This window comes from Rhinopithecus roxellana, chromosome 1 (assembly GCF_007565055.1).
Source record: "Rhinopithecus roxellana isolate Shanxi Qingling chromosome 1, ASM756505v1, whole genome shotgun sequence".
Taxonomy (NCBI): domain Eukaryota; kingdom Metazoa; phylum Chordata; class Mammalia; order Primates; family Cercopithecidae; genus Rhinopithecus; species Rhinopithecus roxellana.
In genome coordinates this window covers 99,377,949-99,403,294 of record NC_044549.1, presented here as the reverse complement: position 1 = coordinate 99,403,294, position 25,346 = coordinate 99,377,949, and the positions used below count along the sequence as shown (strand labels likewise).

At 39.6% G+C, this 25,346-nt stretch overlaps 1 protein-coding gene across 1 annotated transcript in view; it reads right to left on the bottom strand.

The window, feature by feature from the left end:
* The window catches only part of VEPH1 (ventricular zone expressed PH domain containing 1), a 263,608-nt gene that overhangs the window by 109,338 nt on the left and 128,924 nt on the right, over positions 1–25,346 (bottom strand). Inside the window, exons 8-9 of the mRNA XM_010365910.2 lie at positions 12,608–12,817; positions 11,663–12,027 (exon numbers count right to left, since the gene is read on the bottom strand). Coding sequence (XP_010364212.2) covers positions 11,663–12,027; positions 12,608–12,817 — 575 coding nt within the window. The remainder of the gene's footprint in view (positions 1–11,662; positions 12,028–12,607; positions 12,818–25,346) is intronic.

The following is a 25,346-nucleotide window of genomic DNA, read 5'->3' as shown; positions in this document are numbered from 1 at the left end:
GAGAATCTGAATTTCTAACAAGCACCCAGGTGATGTTGATGTTGTTGGTCCATGGACCATATTTCAAGAAGCAAGGATCTGTTGCAGTTTTTCTCAACCACTGCTGATATTTTTGAATTCTTTGTTTTGGGATTGGGGGGGCTGTCCTGTGCATTGAGTATATTTAGCAGCATTCCTGGGCTGTATCCACTAGAAGTCGGTAGCACCCTCTCCCAAGCTGTGGCAATGAAAAATGTCCCTAGATGTTATCAAATGGGGGAGACAAAATTACCTCTGGTTTAGAATAATTGCTCTATTGTTATGTTTAATGGTTGTGTGCTTGTTGCATAATATAAACACTTCTTTTGATGAACTGGCTTTAGTGAGAACAGCATTCGCCAGCCAGATAAACAGCTTTCTTCCCTTCCTCCCAGCAGCACTTACTACACTTTTGTTTGTGGACACTGTAGATTTTTAAACCAATATTGTTGCCCTCCTTACTATGACCACTAGGGTGCTCAGAAGTAAATTTCAAACCACATTTAGCAATCGTGAATATTTCCAGGGATAAGTTTCTGAAAAATAACTCAACTACTGGATTCATTTTCTTTATGTTTACTTTCCCCCCTACATTGAGTAAAAATTCTTTTTGCTTTATTATATATATATTTTTAGGCTGCTTCATGTACTGTTTGAAATAGATTACTTTCTATTGAGTAAGGTAAACAAAACTGTTAGAATAGAAACAGCCAGGACAGACGCAATGCATTAATTTGCTGATCATGGTTGGTTATCTGCTGCTTGATACATACTAACGAATAAATCCAATCAAATAGTGAGGCAAGCCTCACAACTATTGAACAATCTGGCTTATTTTCTCCCGACTGTAGTAAACTGATGAATGCAGATGTCTAGAGAAAGGACACGAAATTAATATGAAAGAAAAGTTTTGTGTTTTACTTTATATTTGAGATACAAAATTAGTAATAAAGTTGTTTGAGGCTGATAACAAAGCTGAATAACTAACATTTTACACTTTGCCAGCTCTGCCATAAGACACTTGGGATTAATTGCATTTAGAGCATAAAGGACCTTAAACGTTATCCAGCCCAGTGCTTTTCAAGTTTCTTTAAGCTGTGGAATTCTTGGTTTAAACATCCATCAGGAAGGCTAGTGTGCGAAGCCAACTACATCAGGGTTGTTCTGTTTGCAGGGCAAGTAAAGGGCAGAAAAAAGCGTCTCTGGAGCCTCTGTAGGGAGCAGAGCTTGCATACTCATGGCCCTGTAATATGCTCTTGGGATAAGTGTGAGGAAGTGGTGACCAAGGAGATGAAGTAACCTGTTCAGAGAATCAGAATTGCCCTAGAGCAGAGGTGGGACTGGAACCCAATTTAGACAGGATGCTGGGCCTCTGGAGTTATAACCTAGTTCCAAGTTACCCACATCTCTATTACTGAAGCCAATTATTCTTATTAAAAATTTCCAAACCTTGCAGAAATATTTACATTAAAATGTTCAAATTTCCTCCTCCCTCTCTCTTTTTTCTCCACCTGCACCCCCAATCTGATTATTTTTCTTTTTATTGTTTTGAGACAGGATCTGGCTCTGTTGCCCAGGCTGAAGGGCAGTGGCACGATCTTGGCTCAACCTCCACCTCCTGGGCTCAAGTGATTCTCCTATCTCAGTCTCCTGAGAAGCTGGGACCAGAGGCATGCCACCATTCCCGGCTAATTTCTGGATATTTTAGTAGAGATGGGGTTTTGCCATTTTGCCCAGGCTCTTCTCGAACTCCTGAGCTCAGGCAATCTGCCCACCTTGTCCTCCAAAGTGTTGGGATTACAGGTATGAGCCACTGCACCCAGCCCCAATGTAATTCTTCAGGGAAAAACAGTGATAGTTGCTTGATATGTATCCTTCTAGAAGTTTCCCTCCTACCTCCAAATTTGTACATACATACACATATATGTAAATCCTTTTTTTCCTGTTTTTTTCTTGTCTGGTTCTATTTTTTTCTTTTATCATAGCACTTAAGGCTTTGTAACATCCTACATATTTTACTTATTTATCATTTCCATTATTTATCATACATCTTTTCCCACCAGAATAGCCTCCATGAAGGCAAGAATATTTGCCTATTTTGATCACTGATGTTTTCCAAGTCCCAGGAGTGGTGCTGGCATGTAGCAGGCACTGAGAAATTTTGTGGAATGAATGAATAAGATGAAGAAGCAGAACAGGGAAGATTTTTAGGGCAGTGAAATTACTCTGTTTGAAACTACAATAATGGACACATGTCATTAAACATTTGTCAAAACCCATAAAAGGTACAATACCAAAGTGAACCTCAGTGTAAACTATGGACTCTAGATGGTAATGTGTCGTTATGGGTTCATCGATTGCACCAATGTATTGCTGTGGTGAGGGATGCTGACAGTGGGGGAAGTTGTGTGTGTAGTGGGGGCACAGGGGGTAAATGGGAATTCTCTATACTTTCCATTCAATTTTGCTGTGAATCTAAAACTTCTCTAAAAAGTAAAGTTTACTAATTAAAAAAAATAATGAGCTGTCGTCTCAAAATTCATGTATCTAAAACCAAGCTCTTGATCTGTATCTCCCCACACATTCTTTCTCTAGTCTCTAGTCTTATCTGTCTCATCCACCCATTGGGTGATCAGGCCCAACCCACCAGCACTGCTGACAACCTTCCTTTGAAATATATCTGGAGTGAACACTTCTCACCACCTGTAGTCCAACCACCCTGATCTAGGGTCCCACACATAAAGTGTCCTTCTGCCTCATGGTTTTGTATTTACTGTGCTGTCCTTGCTGCTTCTCATTCATGTCTCCATTGCAAAATCACTTCAGTAGCGAGACCTTCCCCAGTTACCCTACCTAAATAGTAATCCCATTCTTTATCTCCCACAAGTTTCATAACACCTGTTCAAGACTACTTGGCATTATTCTTTCTACATACTTTTTGTTCTTGGTCCATATCATCCCATGAAATAAGTTCCAAGAAGGGAGAGATTTGCTTTGTTTGCTGCTATATCTTCAGTGCCTAGCACACTGTAGGGACTCAAATTTTTGTTGAGTGAATGAATGAATGAATGAATTAATCTCTCACCTGTAGAACAGTAGTTGCTTCCTAAGGAGTCTCTAGCTCTCTCTACAGACTAATCTCCACATTGCAGGTAGGGAGATAATGTTTTCAATCCGACTTTTCTCTTAGGATAGACCCCACATCCCTGCCTACATTGAACTATCCTCCTCCTCCTCACTTCACTTCAGTGCTCCCCAGGGAGCCAACTTCCAGTCCCTGGAGTAGGCAGTGCTCTTTCTCTCCACAGAACAGATTGTTATGTTCAGCTCCCACACCTCTGCTTACTCTTCACATTTCTCAAGAGTTCCTTCTCCAGGGAAGCTACTTTGACTCCCAGATTAGAGCAGATTCCATGTAATAGGTTCTGACAGAACCGTGTTCCTTTTCCACAGATAATTAATCTCACTTTGTAACTACATATTATGTAAGTTCCATGAAAGCAGACTCCATGTCTATTCTGCACACAGTTGTATCCCCTGCCCACAGCAGTGTGCCTGGTACTGCCAGGTTCTCAAGAAGAGTTGGTTGATGAATGAAGGAAGGCATAAATGAGCATGGCAATCTCCACTGTTTCAAGACAAGTCTCCAAAGCATATCCAGAGAATGAACCTTTCAGGCATCACTAACAAATGCCTCAAGTTTGAGAGACTAGGGAACTCTAGGGGTGGCTGGCTAAGTTTCTCCCTCCCTGGCCCAACACCAGATGCTTTGAGCACAAATACTAGCTAAGCAGATGACAACATGCTTATGTGTTGAAGCTTAGAAATCTCACTGGGGTAACACAGTCACCTGTCATTATCCCTAGCTATGTAAGTAAGGCATTACTTCCCAGATTAATATTTCTTCAAACATCTAAACTTAAGTGATCATTTGTAAAAAGTAGTTTTTACTTACATGTATAAACTAGAGAGTTTTACATGAGAAACAGAATCACACTCTCAGAGTTTCTTCGACAGCTTTACATTTCCTGCATTTGCGACTTATTTTAATGCGAGTGTAACATTTTAATGGCTGTGGGATAATTGATGTGGATATTTTCATCTGAAAAATGATTATTTTCTGTAAAACAAATTATCTTTAAAAGTTTGCTGACTTTTATTTTTCTTTTTTGAGACTGGGTCTCTCTGTCACCCAGGCTGAAGTGCAGTGGTACAGTCACGGCTCACTGCAGCCTCCACCTCTTGGACTCAAGCAATTCTCTTACCTCAGCCTCCCAAGCAGCTGGGACTACAAGTGCACATCATGGCTGGCTTACTTTTGTATTTTTTTGTAGAGACGGGGTTTCACCATACTGCCCAAGCTGGTCGTGAACTCCTGGGCTCAAGCAACTCACCCACCTCAGCCTCCTAGTGTTGGAATTATGGGCGTGAGCCACCACGCCAGGCCAACTGAATCTTTTTATAAGAAAAACAAAACAAACAACAACAAAAGCCCCCTGTATTTTGTAATTTTTCACTAGTCCCTAATGTGAACAGGGCGAAAATGTAGACACAGGAATTAGCTGTCTTTTACTCAGCTCTTTTTGCCTCACTCCAAGTAGGCTCTGTCAGCTTTGGACTCATCTGTGGTAAATATGCAGCTCTCGGAAAATGAACTGTAACACAGATCAGTTCCTACCAAATTATCAAATACCTGGACTCTTGATTGCTAACTATGTAATTGCCTATGATTCTGGTAAAACATTTAAAAATCCTCCATCACCTGAAATTTGATGGTGGTTGTGCAGCAAATAGGAGGAAATAATCTATCCTCCTCCATCCCCACCTTTTCCTCTGTCTTATCAAAAACCTTTACCCAGCGATATAATCTCTTTTCAGTTTCCTGGCTACCAACTCTTCATCACCAACAGAGCTCAAAAAATATGGATTTACTCTGTTTACTCTGTTTTTAAATGAGATTTGATGACATCCAGGGACCACTCTGTTTCCCTACAGGGCATATACTGCCAGTTTCATAATGAAAGTAAATGGAAAAATAACATTCACTTTACTGAAATTTGGTTTGTGGCAAACTGGATTGGAATGTACTCTTCTGCTGGGGACTGTCAGGGCCTCAGGACCATTTTGTACTGCACCATCCCTTGGAGTAAAGACAGACCCCAAACAACAATAATGGATGACTGATAATAATCTATGAGTATAAACTTCCTTAAAAAAAGATAAAAGTACTAACTGTGGATATAGAAGTATATTGCTATATACCCTTCTGTCTTAATGATAATACATTTCAAAAATATATTTAAGACTATGAAATATGCCACAGCAAACAACTGCTTTTACACCGCCTGCACCTCTTCATTTTTCTTTTAATGTGTTGACTTTTAGGGTGAAATATATTGAAATGTGCTCTGTGCATTTTTGCTCCATTTATGTATTTACTTTTACCTCTGTTTATTTGTTAGCAAGGTCCCTTTAAATCTATTAGAGACACACCCAAGGTGGATACTATATTAAGGGAATTAGGCATTTCAAGGTTTGAGCTGACGGATTTCATTTTCAGTCAGATAACTGCTCCTGGATCTCCATACAAAATGTCCTAAGAGTATGCATGTGCTCAACCAATTTTATTTTGCACTGTTTTCTAGTCAGATGAATATTCATCTCATCTGTAGATAAATATCAGGTTAACCAGAGATGCAGACAAACAACATACTCCTTTGTCCAACTGCATTGTAAGAAACTTTTTTTTTTTTTTTTGGAAATGGAGTCTTGCTGTGTCACCCAGGCTGGAGTGCAGTGGTATGATCTCGGCTCACTGCAACCTACGCCTTCCAGGTTCAAGTGATTCTCCTGCCTCAGCCTCCCAAGTACCTGGGACTACAGGCGTGTGCTACCACGTCCGGCTAATTTTTGTATTTTTAGTAGAGACAGGATTTTGCCATGTTGGCCAGGCTGGTCTCGAACTCCTGGCCTCAGGTGATCCACCTGCCTTGGCCTCCCAAAGTATTGGGATTACGTAATAGGCGTGAGCCACTGCATCCAGCCAGAGCATTTTTCTTTAATTATTTATTTAAATGTGCAAAGGAAACCAAACTTTTTTCATTTTAAAGAAGAGCTTTTAAAAATATAATTAATGAGAAATAAAGTTATCTTATGTCTCCTTTTGGAAGTCTGCAACATGTTAAGTCATGGATTCAAGTAGGTAACATCCTTCCCGGTGATTTGTGGTTACACACCTGACTCTGGCACCTACTCTTGGCTGAGGATGTGCAAGGGCAGTGATCTGATGTTAACTCATTAGAGTAGTTTGCAGAGAGTCTTTTCAAAAGGATTTGTAAATCTTCATTTCTTCTTGTTATTTGGATGTGTTTCACAGGCTGTTGCAGATGACTGGGATTGGGATATGTGTGGCAGGAGGAAGTAAAGATAGAAATCAGTTGCTGTTACATCTGCCTTTGTCAACTAAAATTCACTTTTTGGAGAGGTGGGAGCAGGTAAGTAAGGTAATCCAAGAAAAGTCCCAAACCACCAAGAAAAGTTAGCTAGAAAAGTATTCCCTAATAAGTGCCCTTCTAACAGGGGCCCAAGAGACCACCTCAATGAAATGAGGTTCCAGGGAATTTGGCAACATTTTCCTATTTGCTGTTTTTCTTTCTCAAATTGTGTGAAAAAGATTTAGCATTCTTTTCTGCCTCCAAATTTTACAACTTCAATTCATGGAGGAATTATCCTAATCCCATGATTAAACTAATCCATTAAAAAATAAAAAAGAAACCTTCCCCAGGAGCATTAAGTGGATGGGCGTAATCAACATCCCCCAGATGGGACCAAGTGGGCCAGGAGGATGTGAGCACCCCACAGTCACACCTAACACCGAGGTGGACCTGACTACATGCAGATTTTCAGTAAGGAAGCTTTATTTGTCATTCACCATGAAAACAATGCCCACTAATTGATATTAATAATTAATCTCATTTTAAGAAAAATCAACTTATCTCTTTGGGAGGCTGAGATGGGTGGATCACGAGGTCAGGAGATCGAGACCATACTGGTCAACATGGTGAAACTTCCTCTCTACTAAAAATACAAAAATTAGCTGGGCATAGTGGCATGTGCCTGTAGTCCCAGCTACTCGGGAGGCTGAGGCAGGATAATCGCTTGAACCAAGGAGTCGGAGGTTGCAGTGAGCCGAGATTGTGCCACAGCACTCCAGTCTCGTGACAGAGCGAGACTTTGTCTCAAAAAAAGAAAGAAGAAAAACAAAGAGAGAGAGAGAAAAATCAACTTGTGTGGGTAAAGAAAGGACTACATTACTAGCTTAAAAATTAGCTTTCTGTAAGTCAGCCTTGCTACAGATGGGATGTATTTTCACCCAATCAGGAAATACTTCAAAGTAACATTGATGGGTTCTTGTAAGCTTTTATGTCATTCTTTATAGAACTTCAGTTATGAGCCAAATTTCCAAGGATTTTTTTACAATATCATATGTGTGTTTTTTTGACCTCTAATCAGCTTTGTTCACATGAATGAATACCAATGATTCAGATTTTTAAAATGCCCTTTGGCAGATGAATTCAGTTGTTCTAGTCTTGTAAATAAATACAATCGGGCAGTGATATTAGACCATTGCTCTGTTGATGAATATGTAACTTTAAGTGGCTGGTAAACCTGCACAAATACTAGAGACCTACAGGGCTCAGAAGTGAATTACTGACCTAGGAATAACAGGCTGTTTCATACCCAAAATGACACTGCCGACCCAACCTTAATAAGACTTGGGGTTTGACGTTTTTTCCAGACACAATGATAGATTCTCACTGATCTGTTTATACTCTATTGCCTGTCCCCAGTGTGATCAATATAATGCAATAATAGGTGACTGAATGGAGTTATGAATGCTATTTGTGACCCTGACTCAACTCATACCTAATTCTGCTATACAGTGACCAGTGAGGTTTCTATTCATTTAACATAGTTTATACTGAAGTATTATGCGGAACCATATGAAAGTGATGTTTTTGTACGTCAAAACAGTCTAATGTCAGTTTTTTCATATGGACCAACCTAACATCAGAAGAATTTCTTTCAAAGGTTGTTTTGTCGTGTTCCTAGCGTATGTACTTTGTAACAGCAGTCCAAAGTTTTTCTTAACACGTTGTTGTTATTTCCTGCTGGCTATATGTTCCTTTAACTTTAAATGTTTCAGAAGTGGTTTTTATGCTTCTTCTCTTTGCTTCTTGACTAGTATGCATAATTCATCAAGAAAGATAAAATATGTTGCGTTAATACCAGCAACACATTAAACATAACACAATTAAGCCTAAATCTTTTTGAATAAGTTTTCAAGGAAAGAAAGGTAATATTGTTGAGCAATCTTATGATAACAAGCAAAATTGTGTCAGCTAGATGACTGCTGGTGTGTCACTGAATAATTTATACTACTTCTGAAATAATAACAATGTGTCCCCTACAATCAGCCTGGACTCTTTCTCAGCGGATGTATTACCAGTGAGTCATATAAATTTTCAATCCTTCACACATATCTCTGTGCAAGGAATTGCCCAGGAAATTCCAAGAGTATGAATGAATTCCAAAATGTCAGCTAAAAAAATACATACTCAGTTCTAGGTCATCTAGGTCATCCCTGGTAGGAAACATCAGTATCAAAAGAAAGTATTTTTTTTTTTAAGTAAAGATGATGAATTTATTCAATATTTTTGAAAAAAGAAAGCAAAGTTGACTAGCTAATTGTCAAACTACAGATGCTTTTTGACTTACGATGGGGTTATGTCCCCATAACCCCATTGTAAGTTGAAAATCTTATGTCGAAAATGCATTTAATATACTTAACCTACCGAACATCATAGCTTAGCCTGGCCTACCCCAAATGTGCTCAGAATACATACATTAGCCTACAGTTGGGCAAAACAATCTAACACAAAGCCTATATAATAAAGTTAGTTGTTATGAAGAATTCTGAATCAAAATTCAAAGTATGATTTCTACTGAATGTATGTGGCTTTTGCACCATTGTATAGTCAAAAAATCCTAAGTCAAACCACCATAAATCAAGGACCATCTGTAATTTTAACTCCCAAAGTAACTCAAGGCAATAAGAAATATCATTTGTTTTTGACAAGCAGATATTTGAAGTAAATCTGCAGGATTTTCTCACACATTTCCACAAGACTAAAACTCATTGCATAGTAAACCTTTAATGCTTTAGATCAACTTTGAAAAATCCCACTATTTTACTTTTATCTTTGCAATTGACTCCCGCTGTCAAACTGGGGAATTCACTTAACCTCTCTTATATTAAATTCTCCAACTTGTGCAATAGATACATAAATTATTAGCAAAGTAGGCAATTGTATAGCGTTTATTTTGATGGAACTTTATTGATTTTAGCTATTTCCAAGCCCTGGTATACTTATCTAATACTTACATTTGAATATAAGCAATATTTTATTGTCACCATTAAAATGGCTTTAAAAGAGTTTTAGGAAGGCTAATAAAATTAGTGCAAACACTTTTGAAAGTGTCAGATTATATACAGACATGCAAAATAGTATTATAATGTTATCAGCAAACACTTGAATCCCCCTTTCCCTTTGTTAACATGAGAACACACTCTTTCCTCTGATTTGAAGTGGGAAAAGAGCTAGAAAGTAGAATATGGGGAAAAGGGCTCTTCTAGTACCTAAACCTGATAGCCAGTGGGCAAGTGAATATGAATTGGATTTGCTATTCTTCAGCTATGTTTCTTTCTGGAGGCTGAGTTGTCTGGCTCTTTCTAAGAGGGCTGAAGCCTATAAGATGGCAGATCCTGCCAGAGTGCTAGAACCATCACATATATCTCAAGAGAAGAACATGGTTGCTGCCTAAGAATTGTTGTTGTAAAGATTATGAGCCTGACACTGCCTTAAAGCTATCCAAACTTGTTCAACCCACTACCAGAAAAGTGAGTCTGCCCTAGCACTGTGGCATTTTAGGACCTGTGTCTCAAACACATTTCCTTTCCCAGGGCCAGGAAGAACTAGGGCACAAAATGTAAAGGAGTGCTGGAAATATATAGTAATCAAGATATGTAATATTTTTTAGAATTAAAATTAATGCAAATAATGTACGATGAACAAAATATCAAAATTGTAATTAGGGATAGCATTGATATTACTAATTATTCCTTTTGCCTTAGGTTCCACTATGGCTCAGTAAGACACTGTTACTGATTTTGTCATAGCTTAAAATTTTACTTTTATTTATTTATTTTATTTTATTTTATTTTATTTTATTTTATTTTATTTTATTTTTGGGACAGAGTCCCGCTCAGTCACCCAGGCTGGAATGCAGTGGCACGATATCAGCTCACTGCGACCTCCACCTCTCGGGCTCAAGCCATTCTCCTGCCTCAGCCTCCTGAGTAGCTAGGATTATAGGCGTCAGCCACCATGGCCTGCTAATTGTTGTATTTTTAGTAGAGATGGGGTTTCACCATGTTGGCCAGGCTGGTCTTGAACTCCTGACCTCAGGCGATCCACCCGCCTCAGCTTCCCAAAGTGCTTGGATTACAGGCATGAGCCACCATGCCTGGCCTTTACTGAGTTTTATTGGTGCCACCCTAATTTGTGTGCCAGAGGGAAGTCCTGGCCCCTGACATCCTACTTAAAATTTTTACTTTACCCTTTGTTTTCTGACTAGCTCAACCTCTCACTGGATTCCCTCTCTTAAGTCACCTCCTGACTATGGTTGTGCCCTTTTTTTGTGTGTACGGATGGTCCTGACATAAGATGGTTGAACTTACCATTTTTCCACTTTACAGTGGTGTGAAAGTGATACTCATTCAGTAGAAACCATACTTCGAGTGCCTATGTGACTGTTCTATTTTTCACTTTCAGTACAGCGTTCAATAAATTACATGAGATATTCAACAGTTTATTATAAAATACACTTTGTGTTAGATAATTTTGCCTAATGTAGGCTAGTATAAGTGTTCTGGGCATGTTTTAACGTAAGCTAGGCTAAGCTGTAATGTTCGGTAAACTAGGTGCATTTTCAACTTATAATGGGTTTTTGGGGACATGGTCTCATCCTAAGTTGTGTGTCACCATCTACACTCTAAACTCTAAGAGGTCAGGAATTGTATCTGTTTGATTAATAGCTGAATCATGAGTACTTTTAACACAGTGCCTGGAACACAGTAGCTGAATGGAAGCTGATATTCAATGTTGTGCTTGCATGATTCAATGTTTCTTGCATGATTATGTGGTTGGGAAATGTCTCTGGCAGAACCCCTACCACAGAGCTTGCTACAGGGTCACAGACCTCTTTCCAGGATTTTCCTGAATTCTGGGGACAGGGAACCAGAAATAATATATCTTGAGATTTGCAAAAATCAGAGTCAGTGGACTTATGTGCACCCAAGTAGATTCAAATGGGAATCAAGGAGATGATGAACCTTTTTTGGCGGGGGGTGGGGTAGGGTGGGGTGGGGAAACTAACATAATATAAGGTGTTTTAAAAAAAATGTTCTATTTTGCAAAAGATCCAGAAAAGAGTATGCTAATTTACATGATTTGAGCTTTTTGTTTGTTTATTTGCAGTGACTCCTGAAGTTTCCCCGGTTTGGGAAGTACACAACACTTACCTTCAATGGTACACTGATCAGGGACTGGAATCTTCTTTCCAATTTCCATGGCATATGCTTTCACTTTGCTGAGGTTTTGTTTTAAGTGCAAGTAGAGGTTATCTTGGTATTCTATAGGACTTGCAGTTGTCTCTGGAGTTTCTTCCTGGAAGTTTTCTTTAACAGTTTCTGGCAAATTCTCTGAAGACTCTCCCAGCTGTGATCTGTCAGTGTCTGTCTTAAAGGGCAGCTTGTCATTTCCTTGGCTAAGTGGGTCTATTTCTGAAAGAGAGATGCTGGCTGGTATATCTCCCCTGTTTTCATCTTCACCATCATCTGAACCCACACCCTTTGTGAGCATGGTGTGCAAAGCCAAACTTTTTGACCTAGAGTTCAAACAAAGGGAAAGTTAGAGAAGCTGTATTACCATTCACTGCCAAGAAAAAGAAATAATAATAATATTGGGACAAAAAGTTACTTCCTCTGGAGTGTGAAACTATTAACGGGCCTGATAAATGTACATCACCAACAAATGATGTAATAAACCAAACCTTTGAAAATCTAAGTGACCTCCAAACACAAAGGTTTAAAAATCAATTTCATGGCAAAACTGGCTGCAAAATGATAGACTTGCATATTTTTCATCGTTGTCTACCTTTGCTTTTGATTTTTCATTAGAAATCAAGAGACAGTATTTTCCATATGGCATACTTATATTTAAGAATTGCTTTAAAAATTAATCAATAGGTTTTTTTTCCATTCATAGTACCCATTTAAAATAGTGAACTTCTTTGGATAATAAGAGCATTGTGGATAACATTTCATTCAAGTAAGGACAGCACTTCAGGTGGCTATAGGTAGAAGATATGTAAAAAACACCCCGTAACAGAGTGATAACAAAGCTAATAAAGCTAATAGCTAACATTAAGTGTATAATTTAAAAAACAAACCAAACAAGAGTTATACCTGTTAAATCTAATGTTTTTTCTTTCTTCTTTAGAAACTTGGCCCAGACTATATCTTCTGATAGAGCCAGGGGTATTGCTCTCTGCATTTATCTTGTCTTCAAAAGCCTGGATTTTAACTTGAAGTTTTTCATGGTCTTCATTTTCAGCTACTATGAGCTTGGTTTCTTCCAGTTTCTCAGGGAATTCAATTTCAGTGCTGATTTTTCTCCTAAAGGAATAGAAATCATTGCATTAGATGCTGGTCATATATACTCTTCAGAACAGTGTTATTCTCTATTTAACTGCCTCTCACTCAGAAGCGAAAACTTTGCCTAATAATTTTTTTCATTGGTCATTTAACAAGTATTCACTGAATATCTACTACAGGCATAGGTCTTTGAAATTCCTTCTACAGATTGTTCTGCCAGAAGTTTAGAAACAGCGGTGTTTATGTGAACATTGTATTAAAAATGCTTTTTTAAGGGTTCAAAGAATAAAAAGCAGTTTTTATGCTCATGTACCATATTCTTTTCTAGAAATTCTTCCAGTATACGGCTTTCACATGAAATGTGTGCCAGATATTTTCTAAAAAATTTACATGTGCTGATATGTTTCTACTGAAATTGCAGAATAGGAACATTTCACATGGACTGCATAAACTCATGGTTTTGTTAATTTTTAAAAAATCAGTATAGCAAGAAATATCTTTCTGAATTTTAAGATGTTGGAAGAAAGAGGTTTTCTATGAAATGATATTAATATAGACCCAAGTATCTTTTATAGCAGGGTTTATAAACCACTTTGTGGGTCATTAAAATTACTTCCTTTAAAGCAGGGGCCATGTGTGGTATAATTTTGGATTTCCTCTGAGGGCTAACAGTGCGTTAGCTAGGATAAGCACCTACAAATAAACTGCAGAAATAGCTTTCCGATGTTCACTGAGGTGCTGAGTAATTATATGAAAGTAGCATGCATTTATCTTCCCTTATTTATCTTCTAATATTGAGCTGGCCTACAGCTATTTTAATTTTTATTCAACAACCACTATCCATTTTTATAACACACGGTGTTAGTATTAATTCTTTTCTTAAAAAAGCAAGGATAAAAGGAATTATTTACTTACCACACTTTTGACACCCAATGTGTGGGGTTTTTTCCCATACCAACTAATTCTCCAACCCTCTAGCCACCAACTGGGTGTCCTACAGTTCAATTCAATCCTAACACTGATGACCTGGAATAAGGCCCAGACTTCACAGACTGCCCCCAGTTCAGATGCCAGTGAGAAGTATGGGGTCCCCAGCTTACTCACACTTCTGTTCAGCTTGGCTACAAAGGTTCCGGCACTACCCCACCCCCATGGTTCAATAATTCACTGGAATGACTCATAGGACTCAGGAAAACACTTTATTATTATTGGATTTATTAGAAAGGATACAACTCAGAAACACCCCAGTAGAAGAGATGCACAGAGCAAGGTATGAGAGAAAGGGCTCAGAGCTTCTGTGACCTTTCTAGGGATGCTGTACTCTCAGCACCTCAATGTGTTCACCAATCTGGAAGTTCTTGGAATTTTAGGGGTTATTAGGATGGTCTCATTATTCAGGCGTGATTGATTAAATGATTACCATTTGTGGTTAACTCGATCTTCAGTCCCTCTCCCCTCCCCAGAGACTGGGGGTGGGTGAGTTATAGGGTAAGATAGAGAATAGGGCTGAAAGTTCCAACAGTGTAATCATGCCTTGGTCTTTCCTGTGACCAGCCCCAATCCTCAAGAAATCTAGGGGTCCCTGCCACCAGTCATCTCATTCGCATATAAAATACACCCATCAGTCTGAGATTCTGAGGGTTTAGGAGCTGTATGCCATGAACTCGGCATGGAGGCAAAATATTTATTTTTTATTACAGTACATAATAATCCCTAGAAATATCTTCACCAAGATGGTAATGATTTTGTTGATTTGTCTGTGTGTATTTACTTGGTCGTCTTTAGTATTTTTCTAAGACATTGAGGAAAGGGCCCAGACTTACACAAAAATCTTAGCTTTTTCAAACATTTTTTCCCTAAGGGCCAAAGTGAACCTGGCATAATACCTGAATGAGAGTGAGAGGAAAAACATACTTAGAAAAAAAAAAAAGAAAGAAAGCACTGCCAGACATGGTGGCTCACGCCTGTAATCCCAACACTTTGGGAGGCTGAGGTGGATGGATCACTTGAGGTCAGGAGTTCGAGACCAGCCTGCTCAACATGGTGAAACCCTGTCTCTATTAAAAATACAAAAATTAGCTGGGTGTGGTGGCAGGCACCTGTAATCCCAGCTACTTGGGAGGCTGAGGGAGGAGAATCAATTGAACCTGGGGGCGGAGGTTGTAGTGAGCCAAGATCGCACCATTGCACTCCAGCCTGGGTGACAAGAGTGAAACTCTGTCTCAAAAACAACAACAACAACAACAAACAAGCATAAGAACAACAACAACAACAACAACAACAACCAAAAACTGCTTTTTAGGAAAAAGCAATGCAGAAGGGCTGGTAACAAATTTTTTCGGTTACAGTCTACCCATTCTGGCACCTATATCTGCGGTGGACACTGGTGAAGGTGCGTTAGCAGGGTTGGATGGTGAAGTTTTTCTGGCTGGCCCAGAGAGGAGAGAAGTCCTGGCGTTGAGGGAGGGTTCATGATTATGGGCCCTCAGTGGTCAGAATTCACCTGTAGGTCCAGCCCAGGGACAGCTGCTGATGGTTCAAAGCGGGAACCAGCATCTTTTAGGTAATCAAGGAATTGTTCATTGTTTTTTAATAAGAGGTTGCTGATACAATTTAAAACCATTTTTCTTACATAATTTTATAAGTTTTCTATGACTTTACATAATTTTTATCTACCCATACTGTGCATAAATGATATATACATTGGTAGATTTCAAGAATCAGTATGTGGGAATAGAGGCTAAGCTTGAAAATGTTTTTCTTTCTGACATATATATGATATTGGCTACAGTCAAGTAGATGGGAGGCTTTGACATCTTTTAGCCGGAAGATCCTAAATGTTTACTCCCATTACAAATGAAACCAAGATAATGCTATCTCTAGATGATATTTTACAAACCATGATGATTGCCAAGGTTAATTTAAAAAAATCTAATGGACTCACTACACACAAGAAATTTTGGGGAGTATTTATTTTCTATCCACATTAGTTCATGTATAGTCATGAAACTAAAATATTTCTCCGGTTTCATAGAACCTAGTCACATTTCAAAATTAAAAGATAACTTTATTTCAAATATTTCTATAGCTGGGGTCATTAAAACTTAAAAATTTGTAAAGCATAACTTGTAATCCAAAATGTAAGTATTAGATATTGAGCATTATACAAATGTTTTACTGTTTTAATTTTTAAGTTTTTAGAGATGGGGGTCTTACTATGTTGCCCAGGCTGGCCTCAAACATCTGGGCCCTAGCAGTTCTCCTATCTCAGCCTCCTGAGTAATGGGGACTACAGGTGTGTGCCACTGTACCTGACTATACACATTTTTAATCCTCAAAACATATGAATTATTAGAGGAAAATTTCTCATTAATTTATAATTTTTTTTCTTTCTGTCTAAAGCTCTGGGTTATATCAGCCACAATAATCACATTTTCTTCAAAAAAACTTCAAATTTCATAGATTATAGAAAATGTCCTAAGATAATTTTATTGGATCAGTTTTTTATTCTTAAAAAAGTTTCATATTTATGGAGATCCTTCTTTTATTTGTTGTACTCAATGTATCAATTTCACCATCTATAAAATGGGGATAATAACTGTACTTAACTCACGGGGTTGGTAGAATGATTAAATGACAGAACCAACAGGAAGCAGTGTTCCTAGCACATAACAAGCAGTCATCACACATTAGATTTTATTACTGTCAGGCCGTAGGAGGGGATGGCCACTTAGGCCCCTTTCCCTGCCTGTGTCTCCAGTGACCAGATGTTGGTTAGTAAGCCCCACAGCCTGGATGCAGCAGAGCTTCAGTAGTTGGAAGCAGCCTTCCTTTACATTCAAGTTGCTTTATAGCATTACCCTGATGAGATGCTGGGCATGACACTCACTGACCCCAAGAGGGCAGGTTGGGTGTCTCAAGGGTAGGGTTCTCAGTGAAAAAACAGGACACCCAGTCAAATCTGAATTTCAGATGAACAATATGTTGTTGTTGTTTTTTTTTTTTTTTTTTTTTTTTTTTTGAGACCGAGTCACGCTCTGTCGCCCAGGCTGGAGTGTGCAGTGGCGCGATCTCAGCTCACTGCAAGCTCCGCCTCCCTGGTTCTCCTGCCTCAGCCTCCTGAGTAGCTGGGACTACAGGTGTCCGTCACCACGTCTGGCTAATTTTGTTTTTGTATTTTTCGTAGAGACAGGGTTTCACCGTGTTAGCCAGGCAGGTCTCAATCTCCTGACCTCGTGATCCGTCCGCCTCGGCCTCCCAAAGTGCTGGGATTACAGGCATGAGCCACCGGGTCCAGCCAACAATAAGTATTTTTAAGTGTAGGTATGTCCCTAGTGAAATGTACTAAAAATATATTATACTTTACTACAGTTATTATACTAAAAACTACTAAGGAATTATTTGTTCTTTAACTGAAATTCAACTGGGTATCCTGTATTTTTGTTAGATTTGGCAAGGCAACTCTGGGCTAAATCCCCGCTGCCCTGTGGGCAGCGACCTGTACAACTCATCTAGTCTGGCACAGTGCTTGGCACACAAAGGACCTGGAATTTCTGTAGAATAAGTGAACTGAGACCACATTGTTGTCTGAAGTCAGCCTGCCACCCACCTCCAAACAACGACAACAACCACTACAAAACACACAAAAAAAACAAAACAAACAAATAGCAATAACAACAACAAACAAAAACCTCTTGAGGTCTACCAGATACCCATGAGAGACTGGCCACTCCTCCTGGCCCTTCAGGGTTTGGGGGTGGCACAGTGCTATTTGGTAAACATGAAATGTGGAGAGAAGCAGGGAGCAAGAGTAGAGGCAAAAAGAGTAATTTGCAAGGGAACAAATATGAAGAATGAAGAAGCAACAATAGAATGTCTGGGATAAAGAAATCCTTTCTAGATCTAAGGCTGATGAGAATTCTCACAAAGACTTTCTCTTCTGCACAGAATGCTTTCTCTTCTGATTTAGATTTGTAGAGCACAGAAGTCAGTGGACTGGGGTGATAATGAAGTCATTGAGGCAGCCAAGGTCTCCAGATGGATCAAAGGGAACTTTGTGTTTCTGGCCATCAATCCACCTGGGCATGCCACAGAACTTTGCTGGCAGGGAGGTAGGACAAACTTCAATTCCAATAAATTGGAAGGTCAGGAAATGGTAGATAGAGGGTTTGGGTTTATCATAAACATTCCTTCTCCTTTACTTCTTTTCCTGTTGCTTTTAAAATTTAATATAAAAAGATAGAAGAGAAGTATTTTGATCGAAACAAAATTTTTTTTTTTTTTTTTTTTTTTTTTTTTTTTTTTTTTTTTTTTTTTTTTTGAGACGGAGTCTTGCTCTGCCGCCCAGGCTGGAGTGCAGTGGCCGGCTCTCAGCTCACTGCAAGCTCCGCCTCCCGGGTTCACGCCATTCTCCTGTCTCAGCCTCCCGAGTAGCTGGGACTACAGGCGCCCGCCTCGTCGCCCGGCTAGTTTTTTGTATTTTTTAGTAGAGACGGGGTTTCACCGTATTAGCCAGGATGGTCTCGATCTCCTGACCTCGTGATCCGCCCGTCTCGGCCTCCCAAAGTGCTGGGATTACAGGCTTGAGCCACCGCGCCCGGCCGAAACAAAATTTTTGAACAAAAAGTTCAAAAACAAAGATATTTTCCTGAGATAAACTTCTGCTTCCCTTCTAGAGCAAGGAAACACATCACAAATGTGAAAGTGCTGGCAGAACCATGGGTCCTGTATGTGTTTACTTGCAGAGTGGTGGGAGCGGGGGCCAGTGGGTTGGGCTCATGCAGGGGGTTGTTATTTCTTTTCCATTTGTCACTTTTGACCCCAGAGGTAATTTTACAGAAATCTTTGCCAGAGTTCTATAATCCCCTAAATATTAACTTGGCCTTAACTCAACACGCCACGTTACAAGAGGCTCAGATAATTTCCAGTCTGAACAGTTTCTGGTCTCTGTTGCCAAAGTAAAGTTTTTAAAAGTACCTCTAGGGATTCCCAGGGGGAGGCCTAATTACCTCCCTCTTGTGTGAACGGGGACTCCCCTTGGAAACAAATTGGCCCTTGGGCTGCTGGCTGCTCTCACTAAGCCGGGAGATGAGACTATAAAGCTGGCAGGGGTGGAAAGATTGGCAGCCTCTCTTCCTGGCTCCTCAAATCAAAGAAAAATAATATTAGTTAATGTTTGATGATCTTGGCTTACAATTCCATGTCCAGGATATGTACTCCTGCAGAGTTAAGCTTGTTAAAGGAGAAGTAGGAGAACGTAATGGACTAAATCCACATTGGAGTCCTAAATTCTTAGAATGCTATGTTCCTTACTCTTCAGTGATCTCTTGGGTCATGAATCATCATAGAGAAGATCCCCCAGCTTCACAGCGCTAGCATCTGTTTTGGGACTGCAATAAATAATGCTGCTGGAACACCTAAGCTGGAATGTTAAGGGAAAGGACCAACAATAGGACTCAGTTCTTGGTATTTATTCTGCCTCTGACCTGCTCAGTGGGCAAAAGCAGAGATGGGCAGGTACCTAGTTATGTGGGGATCAGAATGTGATCATGCCAATGGTAGAGCTCTGCTAAAATGAAATAACTCCACGGTTTACTTCATTCACACAAAATTTTAAGAGTTTTCAAAAGGAGACAGTTGTGGATTGAAATTGACTGAACATGATCTTATGGGGAAAAGCTTAGGTTCATGACTCCAATTTCATGTTTATTAGTGATGCTATAAAACTCTTAAGGACTCTAAGTTTTATTTTTGCTATATAAAGATGGGATTGATATTACGTCATCAGATTGCTGAAAGCATTATGTAAGATAATGGATTTAACAGTGTTGCTCATATAGAATGGGCATGAAAAATTCAAGGCATGGTAAAACCCTGAGTGGCTGCTGCTTAATGTGGACATTTGACACTGAAAAAAGGAGGCTTGCGCAAGTGGTACCAATCCTGGAAAATATGCTTTTCCTGCTCAAAGCCAGGGAGGACTGTAAAATCTCTCCTCTTACTGCAGTATCTTAAACAGTGTGTACTAAAAGAGAGGGACTCTCCTACTCCATGAGCATACAAGAACTGGGATATAGAAATAGCCAATTTAAAAAATTCCCTGTACTTCAAATATGAATTCTGAGCAACTGCAAAGAGAATTTTCTGAAATTAGAATGAAAATATGAAAGCCATGCTATGAGGAAGTGACACTTCCAGTTCAGATGGCAGTCATTTGCTCACTTTTCAGTTATTTAACCAACATGGGAGAGAATGAGACACAGAAAAGGGATCAGCAAAAAGTGCAAAGCCCCTGCTTTTGCTACTCAAAGTGAGATCCCTGGACCAGCGGCATCAGCATCACCTTGGAGCTGTCAGAAATATAGAATCTCAGGCTCTGATCCTAGATCTACCAAATCAGAATGTGCTCTTTAATACAGTCCCCAGGTATCCAGTGACACATTCGAATTTTAAGAAGCAATGGCCCAGACAAGAAATAAGAGAATCTGAAGCGGACCAGGGCAGAGGCCTTTTTCCTCAAGCAAGGCTGCTGAGGGTTTCACTAATTCTGTAGTAAGGTAAGACTTAATCTGTGGATTATTTGGAGTTGGTGGGCTTTGCCTTTTATCCTTTTGGGGATACAATACGAGGTAAAGGTACCTTTTCGGGTTTTGCTGCTAACAGATACTGGTTCAGATGGACCCCAAATCTTTAGATTCCTGAGACGACTGGGCATATCGGGTGAGCAGTAGCCTTAACAGAAGAAGGCTGCCCCATCCTAATGAACTGCCACCCAGATATAACACGAGCTACAAAATCACTTTGTAAATGATAAAGGACTGTAAAAAATGTAGAGTAGGAATATCATCAAGGCACTGTGAATCAAGAGGGAGACCTGCAAGGCAATGTGCTCTTCTTTGTCTAGGCTGACTTTATCGTCTGGGCGCAGGAGCAAGCAACAGGGTCTGGCCATGAGGATTAAATAGCTAAGACATTGTCACTCCTGGCATTTGACACTGGAAGAGCAGTAAAAATGGTTAGAATTTTCCTATTTGATACATCTTCTCATAGTCTTCATCTCAAATATGATACTGTAACCCAATTTTAATTGATAGAAGCATAGTTACCCAGAAATGGAGGGAAATAATTAATCAAAAACACATCAATAACTGAGCTGGGGCTAGAACTCCTACATACAATTCTGTGATTCAATTCCTAGTCTACCTAGAATTCAGCCCTTACCTATAGCAAAGTTTAGCTAACAATCTTCAGGTTGCCAACTAATGAAAAGCCTACCTTTTGCTTTATGATGAATATGAATAATATTAAGAACCATTTTTCCTCAGCTGTAACCCATCGTAGAGTTGCTGTATCTCAACCATGGTCACAATGGTGTGTGTTCATCACCTTTCATTTATTAAATCTCTTTCCTTTCTGTCCCAGAAGAAAGTTTAGGGAACAAAATATTAGGTATTAAAGAGAGTTCCCAGGCTTAGTCTGGGTCCAGCTGCATCCAACATTTAATACAGTAACTCACTGTAGTAAAGAATTATTTATTTTAAATTTTCATTTCACAGATCAGTATTTTTGTAAAAATAGCAAAAATAAATTACTAGACAAATGCAATGAATAAAACAAGACATACAATGTCTACTGATCAGGTATTTGGATATTACAGCAATGTTAAATGCTATAAAAGTTCCAACTTCTTATTTTCTTATCTTTAATATCTGCAATCGCTTCATCGTAGTCTGATAAGAAACAGTTTGCAGATGGACACTGGTCTAGTGGATATGCCATCACCTATTATAATGCACACCTGTAAAAATGTGCTAATGCTACTCATTAACATTTACAGAGGGCTTTCTATGTATAGTCTTCACTGTTCTAAATCTGATACATGAATTGCTTCTCACACAATCAAGTGAGGCTGGCCCTATTAGTAACTCCATTTACAGATGAGGAAACTGAGGCATACTGAAGGTCACTTAGTTACACCAACTTTAAATCCAACTGTTTGCCTCCAGAGCCCACACTTAACACTCTACTCTCCACACTTCCTCTAAATAGGTGTGGTTCAGGTTACATCTGAATCTACCCCAGGAATAAGTAATACATATTAGGGCATTCGTGATCTAGCACGGTAACCAAGAAGAGTTATTACACTCTGATATCTCTGAATAACATTCTGTGGGAAGCAGACACCAGAATAGAATTGATATATAGTCACTGGAACAACCCTTCATATCAATTGGAAAAATGAATTTTGGCACCCTCTTTTAACATAAACTAAAAAGGTGTTCAAAATTCAGAAAATGTCATGCAAATGGCAACTTTAAAGTTCAATTATGACAGATACTAAAAAGGAACAGGGAGCATTTGTGGAACCAAAATAGCAAATAGCTAGGTCATCAGGGTCCAGGAAGAAGCGTCTGAGCACCAGCTGGCACCCTGTCACTCCTCTCACGTGGGTTGTAGAGGGTCAAGGTCCTCTTACCTCTTCTCCCACAAACACCCTTTTTCCTCTTTCCCTAGGCTAGAACTTTGGTGTTCTCTGTCTTGCTTGAAATGGGAAGCCAGGGCATGGGTGCCTGATGAAAAGTTTTCTTTTCTTGTGTGCCTTGTGTTTTGAACATTGCTATGTTACTGAAAATGGACCTGCTTCCCTGTGAAGCTGATATTACATTGCCCGCACTCCTTACTGGGGCTGCCTGAGTCTCTACCCTACTGTGTCCTTCCATGGCAGAGCCAGCCTGCCTGAGGTCTCACACTCCCTGGGCCTGCTTCATTGTCTCCAAAGCTGATAACAGTGTCTCCTAGCTACATGTCTTGCTGATAGACGAATTCCTGAAATACCTTTAAAGACCTTCATGTCACCCTAAATGCTGCGTTAAGGGAGGACAACTGGTGGAGTAAACGAACAACAGATGGAACATAAATGGTACCACATGTCAGACTTAACCTCTTCAGTAAGAAGAGGGGCCCAAAACCGAAGCCTTTCCTTCCTTTTCCATGCACAGAGAAGTAACAGCCACAGCTATTGTTATTGCCACAAATGGCTGTTATGGTTTTCTTTTTATACAAGTGACCACCGTAGACCTCTCTAGATTGAAAAGATTTACTCGTTTCTTATCAAAACTCTTGTTTCATTCTTAAAATTTACCTTGGTGGTGCAAAATTACAGTCAGCTTTTCCTAAGCAGGGGCAACGCTGACCAGAATGTCACATGTTTTTAATTGTGGTTCTGAACTGACTCATGTACCTTCCCTGAACCAAGAGCTGCTTTCAAAGAATCAGTTTCTCTTTGTATAAACATGCCTTACCTAAAAATGTGGAAGCTCTTGTAAACACTTATAAGATCTTATTTTTCCTTCCATAGAGCTTAGGGTGTGAATATTTGCTCCTCAAGTTTGTGTAAGAGTATAGGGACACAGAAGGACACCTAATACTCCAGGGCAGGATGGCATGTACTGGGAAGTAGAGAGGTTGTATGAGCTGTGGGAGCTCAGAGGAAAGTACAGATCACTATGTGTGATGGTGGGTGGAAAAGGCCTCATGGAGAAGTAGTACCAAACTGGAGTCTTGGTTCTGAATGCCAGCCTTCAATGGGAAGAGAGGCACAAAGAGGGCATTCTAGAAGGTGATGGTAAAAGTTAGTGGGGTACCAGTTTGGGGAGGAATAGGCAAAAGTTACCCTTGAGATTCCTTTAAAATTCTTTTGAATTATCCATGAAATACTATGAACACTGTAACTCTCATCCACACTGAAATTTGAGATTCATCGGACCAGATTAAAAGAAGAAATTAAAAGAAACTTAATGAACTGATGTCTGGGCATTTGTATTATTGGTCCTCTAGGAATTACCATGGACTCAGCAAGAATTTTACTTTGTTCTTGTTTGTCTGAAAGGTTTACCCTATTATGCTCGAATATGAAGTTTCTATTATCCTGATGCATATGAAAAGACTTTTTTGTTGTGAGGATGAAACAATATATCAGAGGTGAAAGCCCCTAGCACAGGATCTACCATGTGGTAAGAGCTGGTTTAAAGCTTGATCAGGCCTACATATGCAGAATTTTTTGCAGAGTTGCAGAGAAGAACTTGGCCCCCTGTTGTCTGCAATTTGTGTTGTGGACTCAGTGAAGAGCCATTACTTTCCAGGTCTCGGACAATGTCTTGGGGAAATGATGTCTAAGCATGTGCATTATTGTTATTTCAGCACAGTTAGGTTCTGATGTGACTCCTAGGATGTCAAGATGCGAACTCTGGAATGACAGGTTGCAAAGGGCCTCGTGGTTGAAAGAGTTCTTTACAGGCTGTGTTACTTGAGTATACATTAGGGCCACACAATACATCAAATGTGTCTGTTTGCTGTGCTCCATTTCTTTGATGTTCATTGCATGGAATGTGGGATAAATGGAATTCTGGAGCCACTCCAAGGAAGACAGATTTCCTGGAGTCATTTTTCTGTGAACATAGTCGACTTACTGTATTTTTCCTTCATTCTCCCGCATGTGCTATTGTTTTATTTCCTTTCCTCCTTTGTGCCATCTCTTTTCACTTATACCAAAGTCAGATTTACACCTATTCAGTCAGTTTTGACTATAATTTAGCTTTCATTATCCCTTTCTGTTTTCAGGCCTGATTCTTAAAGCGAAGAGCAAACAAAATCTCATAATCACTACTACCATCACCACCAAAACAACAACAACAAAAAAATGCAACATTCATGTAATTAAGCCAAACGATTGGAGAAGCTTTAATCACACACTTTGTCTTAAACTTTTCTTACAAAAAAAAAAACTTCTTTTTTCCCCCATGACTTTCATGGCTTTGACTGAAGTTTGCAGGCTGGATCTGAGAGAACTGTAACCTTCCTTCACCCTCCTCTGCCCCAGGCCTGTGTCAGGATCCTTTCTCCTTTTTCCTCAGGTCTCCCCTTCTGCTTTTTGCCATCATCATCCTCTCTCCATATCTTTTTTCATTCCTCAAATTTATCTCCCACTGCTGCTTTCTTTCCACAATTTCCATCCCTCAAAGTTTCCATCCCCAACTGGGGCCTGAGCGTAACCGCCTACTAAGACCACCTGTGACAAATTGCCCCCATTCTGATGGTGCCTGATTATAGCAGCCTCCCTGGCACCACATTCATTTGGCAAAGGCATCTTCTAGGCAATGATCACTCCACCGCTCGGCTCAGTCAGTTACAGAGGTGCCCAGAGCTCACCCTCTCCCTCCCCAGCTTCAACTGGGCCCTGGCAGACAAACAGCTTGATGTTTAGGGGTAGCTAGGACTTGCACGGTATTGAAAGGTGTAGATCTCTTCTCCAACCTGACACCTTCTCCTTTTCAATGCATAATAGCTCTTGTACACTTTTGCTTCTGCAGAATTAATTTAAAAAATATAAATACTCTGCTTGGCTGTCCTGTTATTTAGCCTCTGTTGGTTTATTATTTACATATAAACATTCTTTCTAAAACAGGAGCAGGAAAAGTGCAAGTGGGCTCACCTGGTGCTTCTAACAAAACTCACTCAATTTATTCAGCCATTTGGCACAAGAAAGGCTCCT